The 10,111-nt window shown below is 36.4% G+C and overlaps 1 protein-coding gene across 2 annotated transcripts; it reads right to left on the reverse strand.

Annotated features, from left to right (window-relative positions):
- Window positions 1–1,170: 1,170 nt before the first annotated feature.
- LOC126827744 (betaine--homocysteine S-methyltransferase 1) lies at window positions 1,171–7,534 on the reverse strand. Of its 2 annotated transcripts, XM_056102431.1 has the most exons (8): window positions 7,516–7,534; window positions 7,156–7,236; window positions 6,030–6,220; window positions 4,943–5,137; window positions 3,929–4,040; window positions 3,196–3,374; window positions 2,473–2,554; window positions 1,171–1,698 (listed from the first exon to the last, which is right to left on the reverse strand). In XM_056102431.1, exons 2-8 carry the CDS (start codon window positions 7,169–7,171, stop codon window positions 1,421–1,423), a joined length of 1,053 nt encoding a protein of 350 aa, XP_055958406.1. In that variant the 5' UTR covers window positions 7,172–7,236; window positions 7,516–7,534; the 3' UTR covers window positions 1,171–1,420. The 2 variants fall into 2 exon arrangements, with proteins under 2 accessions (XP_055958406.1, XP_050413205.1); XM_050557248.2 differs by lacking the exon at window positions 7,516–7,534 and having other exon boundaries at window positions 7,156–7,379.
- Between the last annotated feature and the right edge of the window lie 2,577 nt (window positions 7,535–10,111).

A 10,111-nucleotide genomic window follows, 5' to 3' on the forward strand; every position in this document is an offset into this window, starting at 1 on the left:
AACGAGCTAGGAATGACAAAATTTCTATAAATTGGAACCAAAGCTGTCGACTGCGGATCAGATTCTTGACATCCCGTGACAACCTGTGCCGTTTATTTTTGGCCAGATTTGTAACCATGGATGAGAACTGTTTCCTCAAATAAAAAAGGAACTAGTCGGTCGTCATTTTCCATGGTGACGTTATGTCAGCTGTGAACTAAATTGTTTAGGGTGGCTGAAGAAAATTTCTTCCTGACCGGCATCCAGGCCTTCCAATATCGTTGGCAAAAGTGTGTACACCTCGAAGGGGGCTATGTAGAAAGATAAATGGAATCCAATGACTCTGTAGACCTACACATCTTTCACAGTTAGGCTATAACTTTTCAGCAAAATCTTGTATCTGCACAAGTTCGAAGAGGTTTCCCTGACACAACAACAGTGTTGACTGTTATCGTACTAAACTGTTGCTCGAACACTAAATAATACGGAGTTCTACTTTCTCCATAGGATCGGGTTTCTATGTTCAGAATGGACTGCTATATGTGCATGACATGAGAACGCGTTGGTTGTCCTACTTGTCTGTGGCAATCGGGGTAATGAGGACGGGCATACGCCAATTAGTGAGCTACGAAGGACATTTTTACCGGACACCGGCACTACGGCCTACTCTTATTTCGAATTCCAACTGTCAAGGGTTCTTTTACGTACAAGCGAACATGTTAAATGGGCCTCGAATTTTTGTTTCAACCCAAAGATTATCCATTGTTCCTTGCTAGCTTCTGCACCACTAACAAATGAATCCAAATTGAAAAGTTCCGGGGAACGTACTCCGCCAACACCCGGGTCGAACCGCAGATCTCTTGGTTAGTGAGCCAGCGCATTATTCACCAGCCACTTTGACTCCAAGCATGTCAGAACATTTACTACTACATGGACACGGCATCTGAGAGAACATTGACCATGTTTTATAGAAATTAGGCTTATTCGCTATTGTCGGAGTTGGAATTGACAACAACTCGCATATGGCGATTTATAAAGTCGGCTGGCAAACACAGTTGTCGTTATCAAAGCAAGGATATTTTTGGAGGCAGAAATTTGCCAGTAAATATCAACATTCTTACGGCAAACATATTTAAGCCAAAATAAATTTATAACACGTACTTTATTAATGTGCTACTCATCTGGTCAAAGTTTCACAAAACATTCTTGAACTTAAGAATATTGTTTGCCTTATTTTAACTAAAATATAGACCTTTATAAAACTTTTGTTGTTTTAATGTATCAAATACATCATTAAGAAACTATGTGCAAAGATGTGTGTTTCTGGATCAAAGATATTTCTCATAAACAGTGATTGAAAGATGATTAAATTCTTAACGTAAGTTTGAGAATGCTTTGTGAAACCAAGGCCTGTTTTATAATATACAACAGAGTACAAAATTCATTTTGAGGTAATGGACATTTTGAGACCTTCAGTATAATATGTTTTGTTATTAGCACGATTGCCAAAAGTATAATGTTGCGTCATGTCCGGTGCATATTTACTAGCCACTGGTTTCCGACCATAAACCTCCGCTACTTCACGTAGATAATGTGACGCATTACCACAACACAATCCTACATACTGTACACCAAGTTGTTTAACTTCTTCTGCCCAGTGTCTAATCTGACTTCTACTACAGGTATGGGCTGGTAGATCAAGCGGAAAATCTTGTTTTCCTAGAAATATGAGCCATATATACAAAAGTTGAGCAAAAATTATAAATGAGCATCCCATTTTTAATGTGGAGTGGTATATAGTGTCCTAGAATGTGTAAGAACGCTTCAAGCACGATAACAGTCATTGATTTTAGGTAAGCTAAGCAATGTTTGAACAAAGATCTTGTTACCCATATATACTGAAGTAGCCTTTCAAGGTATCAACTAAGTCGCTACTATTTGATATACATAATCAGGCTACAACAAATCACATGTTTAAAATCGTACGCGTTTATTTAGTGACTATAAATTTGCGAAACTGATTTAAAGCTTGGTATATATATATATATATATATATATATATATATATATATATATATATATTGTGGTGTAATTGTAGAGATATTTGGAGATATTTATTTATGGTGGGGCATCCAATCAATTATCAACAATCTGGCCCCGAGTTTACAAAGCATTCTCAGGCTTAAGTTATAAATTTACTCAACTTTCAATCACTGGTTATGAGAAATATCTTAGATCCAGAAACACAAAACTTTGCACATGGTTTATTATTGGTGTATTGTTTACATTAAAACAAGAAAAGTTTTATAAAGGGCTATATTTTAGTTAAAATAAGGCGAACAATTTTGAGTAAATTTTTAACTTAAGTCTGAAAATGCTTTGTGAACTCGGGACCTGAAGCTCAAATTGAAAATCTCCTTAACTACCTCTTGGGGAAAATGGTACTGACTTGTTTGTCATTGAAATGAGCTTTAGGGGGGTGGGGATTCTTACCTGTATCTGGATCTGTTAGTGCTTGAAAGTTTGGTTCTTTATCTGTTGTTCTATACGGTACTGGTACAGCTGCTATTGGACCCTAAAACATAAAATATAAAATACCAGTAGTGTTAGAAATCCTTAATATCAAACATGTCAGATATAGGGTTCGTAAATAAATCAAAGCAGATTGAAAACTTAGCTCTGTCACAGTAGGTTGCATCTCGGTCATAAAGAAATAAACATCTTATTATGTAATTTGCTCGACTGCACCCGTAGCTAAATTACCGGATATGTCGATCAGCAGTATTGTGAAAAGTGGCTTTCAAGCTTTCAGGGGCGATAACTAAGCTTAAAAGGGATGAATAAGTTTAACTCTGTATACACAATGGGCCCTCTTTAGGGTTGGGTTGTATGTCTATAACATCATTTTTCCTTTTACGTTTATAAGGTTAAAGTTCTCTTTTTAAAGAACCCGAATACACATGCTACACTGTTATTGCGGTTTCTGAACTTACCCTCTATTAATGACACCCAGAACAAGTTCACGCATATACAGACATGATTTACTAGAAAATGCTGGATGTGGTGTTCGTTAATTATGTCCTGCCCCAATTTTCGGAATTATAGTACTCCTCAAATATATCATATTTTAAAAACAGTTACGATTTTAGAGTTTTAAATTTGAACTTCCTATTCATCAAATCAACAGATTTTCAATAATTACTTAAAATGTCTTACTTTGCAAACCTGCCTAATTTCTCTGAGTAAAGGCATCATGGTAGCGGGTCCTCGTCCACAGTTTAAACCAACAACATTTGCGCCCGCGTCTTCTAGCTGTTTACACGCATCACCAAATGACACCCCGTCAAATGTACGATCACTTGCTTTCGGTGACATTGTGACTACACTGGGTAGACCTGTAAAGCATAACGTCACAGGTGTGTTATTTAAACCAGTTGGGCAGCGCCTTTAAATTCCTTCTTTTTATCTCTTTTTCTGGTCCATCACTGGGTCATGGACTTTAATTTTTAACATTTCTAAGACAGTAGTAATTAAGACTTATTTAAAAGCGGTTCTACACTTTAAGCACTTTTGAAAGAGATTTTCAACATAAAAGCGCCTGTAGTTTCAATCAAATCATGACATATTTTATATATTTAGAAAATTAATAAAACTTATATTTGCAATTATAAAGTATCATTTAATGCGCTTGGCCGTCCCCTGGATTCAACCATTAATAAGGGCCAAGAAAAGGGGAATTACATTAACTTTCTAATAATACCTTTCATGATTTTTGGCTGTGGATAATTTGTAATTTCAAACATGACGTCTTAGTTGTTTGTCGGAAAGGATATACAGATTAGTAGAGCATCACATTTTATATTTTATCATTGCTTCATAAAGCCTATATGAAACAGTAATTGTATTCCATAGAATTGTGATCGTGTATTAAATCTTCTATTCTACATACCATTGCCATATTTCTGGATACACTGTAGAGCTAACATGGCTTCCCCTAATTCATTGAATGTTTCAGCTACAATAAAATCAGCCTTTTCTTGTACAGCCCATTCTATTTGTTCCTGAAAAGATGATTCGCGCCACTTCCATAAAATCATGAAAAAAATGTACATGATACCTTAAAACTTCATTGTCTTTAATGTTACACGCGTGGGCGGCCTAAGTTCATACATGTGAAGCGAGAATCACAACGGAAAAACAAATAAAGAAAAGAAGATCTAGATATCTATTTATAAAGTCCGAAGAGGGCTGATGGTAGTCATACTCCTGCAATATCAATAGGCAATCCCCCGAATTGGCGGTTCTTCGACATTCATGTTAAAGCAAATGGAAGTGAAATGAAATGGATTCTAAAGCCTTACTTTTCTACCCCTGCAGGGCGAATGGAAACGAAACACCCATCATATATTATGTTGTCCTGTATTTAGATTTCCAACTGCCAGGGGATCTTTAACATGCTACCAATGGTGTGCAGATGACTTTCTCACATAGTATAATAGAGTCGGTGACTTCCCTTGCAAGGGGCTCCAGCCTACACCACTGAGTGACAAGGGTCCAGGGGCTCCACCCTACACCACCGAGTGACAAGGGACCACAGGCTCCATCCTACACCACTTAGTGACAAGGGGCCAGGGGCTCCACCCTACACCACTGAATGACAAAGGTTCACCACCCTCCACCTAGAGCGATAAGGGGAAACCAGATTGGAAAGTCCCAAGGGAACCTCTTGGCCAACATTGCGCTCGACGGCCGCAACTCCTACCAGAGTGGTCGTGGCTCCCAGTCGAAAATTGAATATAAGACTTGGAAAAGATGCTCATGGAATTTAACGTCTCATCAACACCATACTTCGGTCATTTTGTAAATAAAATACAGTTAATTTTATTTAATATCGGCATGTTTTGCAATGCCAATATAGAAAATGTTGTCCGGACAGCAAGGGATGTGGTTTATTGAATGTTACCTTAAACATAGCCTCTGTTTGCTGTATAGAATCTTGATTATTTCTTTCATAAATTGTAGAGTTACTGATATTTCCTGCCATTAGTGTATTTGTATTATTAGCAACTTCTCGGGCAATCTTTAAAGCATTTATATTTAATGCTTCAAGATCCTGTTCTCTCCCAATAACTCTTAGTTTTTCTCTGTGGCCATAATACTGTTTAAATAGATCACACGGAATTAAATAATTTGCAAACATAAAACCGTCTTTGACCATAAGATTTAAAAACAAACACTAAACAAATCATATTTCTAGACATATCTAAACAAAAAAAGTTCAATCTGCATTTTGAAAACAGTATATATAATATATGCCTCTGTAAAATTACAGATTTTAAAAAATCAAAGAAACTTTACTATAAAAAATAATGCTTGCATGTTAAAGCCATGGAGATCTGAATGGAATGAGTGGATTTTCCAAAACGCTCTGGGTGTTTTCCGTCATAAAATTTCATTTATAAATGAAAAACTTTTTATATACAATAACAAGACAAACCATTTTAGTAATGATAGTCTTATTTTGAGTAATGGCGTTCTTATTCTGAGCAATGATGATCTTATTTTGAGTAATGATAATCTTGTTTTAAGGAATAATAATCTTATTTTGAGTAATGGTAATCCTATTTCGAGTAATAGTGATCTCATTTTGAGTAGTGATGATCTTATTTTGAGTAATACTTATCTTAATTTAAGTAATGATAATCTTATTTTAAGCAATAATAATCTTATTTTGAGTAATGGTGATTCTATTTCGAGTAATAGTGATCGTTTTTTGAGTAGTGAAGGTCTTATTTTGAGAAATGATGATCCTATTTCGAGTTATGATGACCCCATCACCAGACAAAACCACAAACCTATTTAAAGAATTATGACACATAGATTAGTATTTCCCATTGCGAGTTTGAGTAATAACTAAGACAGTTTGATCTTTTATCATTTTTTGACCTTATGATTAGAGATAATTGGAGCTCCGAATTGCGCAAAGCTCGCTGGTCGATGGTTTGTCATTAAATTACCGATTATCTAGACTTTAAAAAAATATATCTCACTGTAAACGCAAGAACAACGTCACTTCCAGATCTGACGAATTCCTCATGGAGTTCACGAACCAGATTTGGTTTCTCTAAAACAACTTCCGGGACAAATGCGCCGGCTTTTAATAAACCACGTCTCTCAAATTCAAAGAGATATCCTTCCGCTACTATGATAACGTCTCCGTCTGTCAGACGTTGCTGAAAACCTGGAAATGCAATGGAGAAGTAGTGAAATATAATTTGACCTAATCCATTTTCATTTAGGAAACAAAATGTGCTTAATGCTATGTTCTCACTATCACGTGCTACGATTGAAATCGTAGTTTTAATCGTTGAGTAATCGAGGTGATCATATCAGGTCTTATCATATATTGACGTCAGTCGTAGCGAACGGGTTGGTCATACCCGAGCGTATCTGCAGGTACCAGCTCGTGGACTCAATAGGAACAATCATGTTGTAAAGCATCGCATTACAACCAAACTGTGTTAGCTGAGTGAAGTAATAAGGGGTGCTCTAGAAAGGGTAAACAAAGTAAACATCATTATTAATAGCTAGGTTTTCAAACTCATTGGGGAATATTCACTTATTCATCTTATAGGCTTAAAGTTTACTCAACAAAGATAGAGGTTGGAGGTAATGTCAATTCAACCCAAACTATGGGTCATATTATCGTCATATGCTACATTTTTGTGTCAATTATTCACGTGTACTTGTATGCTGGGGTCCTTAGCAGTGTGATTGATAGAAACCCCAAAAGCCCCGAGAAAACATGAAGTTAAACAAGCGATTATATTACTGGTAAGGAAGACCTATAAGTGTGGGCGTATAGTAATGGTTATTTAACATTAAGAAAACAGAGCCAAATAGCAACGGGTCGGTAGGTGATCTCCGGGCTTAGATTCAATCGGATTAAACGCGTATACCTAACACGTATAGGTGACACTGGGCTTTTTTATGGCGTCTGCAGGGATTGCCGTGAATACAGTTCATTAAATCTTTGTGAATACTGAACGGAATTAAATCATTTTTTGGGTTGAAACGCCTCAAATGGCGACCAGTGGCCTAAAAGTTATAAACATTATACCAAAACAAAAACAGTATTATAATACCACTTGATGAATTGAATATTAAAACTGTTACCTTTCGTTGTAGTCATCCTGTTGAATTTGCGCTTCAGAGATGCGGAGATTGCGTTTTATCTAAGCAGGCGCAGTGCACGTCCTTGAAATGAAACATGCGCCACGGTAAAATAATCTTTCTTAAAAGGGTATTTATAGGTCTGTGAAACTTTCCATGAATGAATTTATAAAATTTGTCCCGTCTTCATTAGCCCAGGTTAGGAGCAGAACAGTAGGACGTTAAACCCCATTTCATTTATAAAATTTGACACACGACCTTGAACGTAATAATGACTACCAGTTAAGAATGCGTAGGAAAATGAAATGGAGTTTAACGTCCTACTATTCTGGCCAGTTAGATGGAAAGTTTTGTTTTACTCACACATAGGTCCCCAACACGAATGAAGGGTCGAATTGGGGCACAGATAAGTGTACACATGAACCTCCTCAGCTGATAAACTAAACTGCATGTACTGTCATACAATTATCTGTCGATTGCGCGTTGTTTATGTATAATATTATACAAGATAAAGATATTTAAAAATATAAGTCAACTTTTGTTTATAAATGGAAACACAATATGTAGTTGCATAATCAGTGTCTACTTTTAAATCATATTTAAAGCAGTGGTGAATAAGGGTTGCGGCGTGCCCTGGGCGGCAGGATCGGATTAAAACCAACAAATGCCCCAAGTACTTAAAAGATTTTGGTGCCCCCTTATGTATATGCAATTCAAAATATAACCGCCAAGAACGTGATTAAATTCTTACTGGGATTTAATACACGTCGAACAGGTAACAGTATGAAAAGAATTAAAAACTAATTGAATGTTCGTAATTAATTTTTGGATTAAATATTTTAAATTTGGCATCTAGCAAAGCAGACATTCTATGATGTTCCCATTTCCATGATGCCCTAAGCATGTTCTTATTTTGCTTAATCATCAAGCAGACTGGTCCACTTCCCTTCCCACCTCCCTATCTTTCCTGGGGGTTGAATGGCTGAATGGTTAGTGTGCGCGCTGTATCATAAAGTCTGTCATTGAGTCAACTGGCGTGGTTTCGAATCCCCGGTTGTACGTGACAAGGAGTAGGGTCGCTTGTCCAACCTCGTGGGTTTTCTCCAGGTCCTCCGGTTCCCCCCCCCCCACTGCTAAAGACCCCTACGCACAAGCGAATTATTGAAATAAAATTAAACCATATGTTAGTTCCGAAATGAACTAGTTTGTGTCGAGTGGATGTTAAACCCCATTTCTCTCTCTCTCTCTCTCTCCCTATCTTTCTGCACGTGATCCACATGGCAGAGATTATATTATAGTACACAACATTAAACATCCCAATAAATTACTTCTCATATTAATTTATCGCTTTTGTCCGGAACGTCCACATTCGTCTCAAATCTGCTCATGAGCCCGACTACACAACATAAGTTGAAGATATTTTCGGGAATACAGATTATCAGTATAGTCACTAGCCAAGTGGTTTAAATGCAGGAGTACAGCAAAATTGTGTTAGCAAAATACAGCAAAATAGTGTTTTAGTGAACGACACCCATTAGAAACTAAAGCTAATTGGTAAAGGACAACCTCTAGACCATCCTGTCCAGTTGTTTATAGTAGCTAAGTCTGTAACTCAATATCATCAAAAATCTTCGACATTGAAAACACGAATTATTTGTCAATTGAAATCAACATTGGTCTTGTGATCTTACAGGGAAAAGATGGGCTTCTGATATCCAATATTCAAGACAAAATAAACATTTTACCATTGGTACACAAATCGTGTACCATAATGCGTTTCCGCGCTATTTGGAACAAGAGACTCAAAGAACGCGGCTAGACATATTCCACAAGTCATGACAAATGGTGACGCTATATTCTTATCTGGAGAGCATGCGCAATAAATATCTTCGCTGTAGACTGGAATAACCAGACGCTAAAGAGTGCCATTCAACTGAGACTTCTGGCGTATTTCGCCGAACATAACTGATTAGAAATTACAGTAAAAACAGAAACAGTTGAATGTAAATCAGTTTATATACATTCATATTACATTATTATATGCGTTGTGACCCATTTGTGTCAATTTCTAGGTCCCAAATATTAGCGATTTAGCTCCTTTAAATAAAGTTGTTGTAACGATTTGAACTCTTAAATGAGTATTATCGAGAACGCATCGCCCTGAAAATTTAAGAAATTGTTATGGTGTAATACATAATTCAAATTGCGTTTTAGAATTTTATGATTTGCTAGTTATTTGCATTATATAATGCGAAACGGGTCTAATTAGAATCCAGTTATCGTTTTGATAAATTACCAGATGCCGTTTAGCACGAGGATAGGCACTCATCCATGTTTTAATATAATTATTACTGATCTTTACAGTTTTCTTATCAATCTGTGTGACAAAGGATTACGAAATTCTTCCAATATCTCTGTAAATGATGACTGTCTTCAATACGTGACGTCACATCACACGGCGTGAATCATTGGCTCAATGACGCCTGTATTGTTTACACACGATGTTACTGGTTCGGGCAGAATATGGTGCCTTTTACTCATTTTAATGCCCATTTACACTAAATAGGAAATAATTTTTACCTACAAATACTTCGGAGGAAAAAGTTAATATTTGGGGCTCATTAAGTCTCATCGATGTGATCCTTATCAGTGATTGTAGAGGTCTAGCGAATATTCACTTCTGATCAGTGTGCTTTCTTGTAGTATCAGTCCGGGCATAAAAATATCACGTACTCTATATAAAATAAACAACTGCTATTTATCGTTTATCATTTAACATAGAGGACAATAAACTTCATGTATTATTAATCATAGATGAAAGGTAACCTAACGGTCGACAATCACTAGAAAACTACATCATCCCAAAGAATATCGCCCGAATTAAAATAAAAAAAGGAGCAAAGGGTATAAGCAAAATCTCACTATCTCTAATCAAACAAAGCATTAATAACTATAGTGT

Source organism: Patella vulgata, chromosome 7 (assembly GCF_932274485.2).
Source record: "Patella vulgata chromosome 7, xgPatVulg1.2, whole genome shotgun sequence".
Lineage (NCBI taxonomy): Eukaryota > Metazoa > Mollusca > Gastropoda > Patellidae > Patella > Patella vulgata.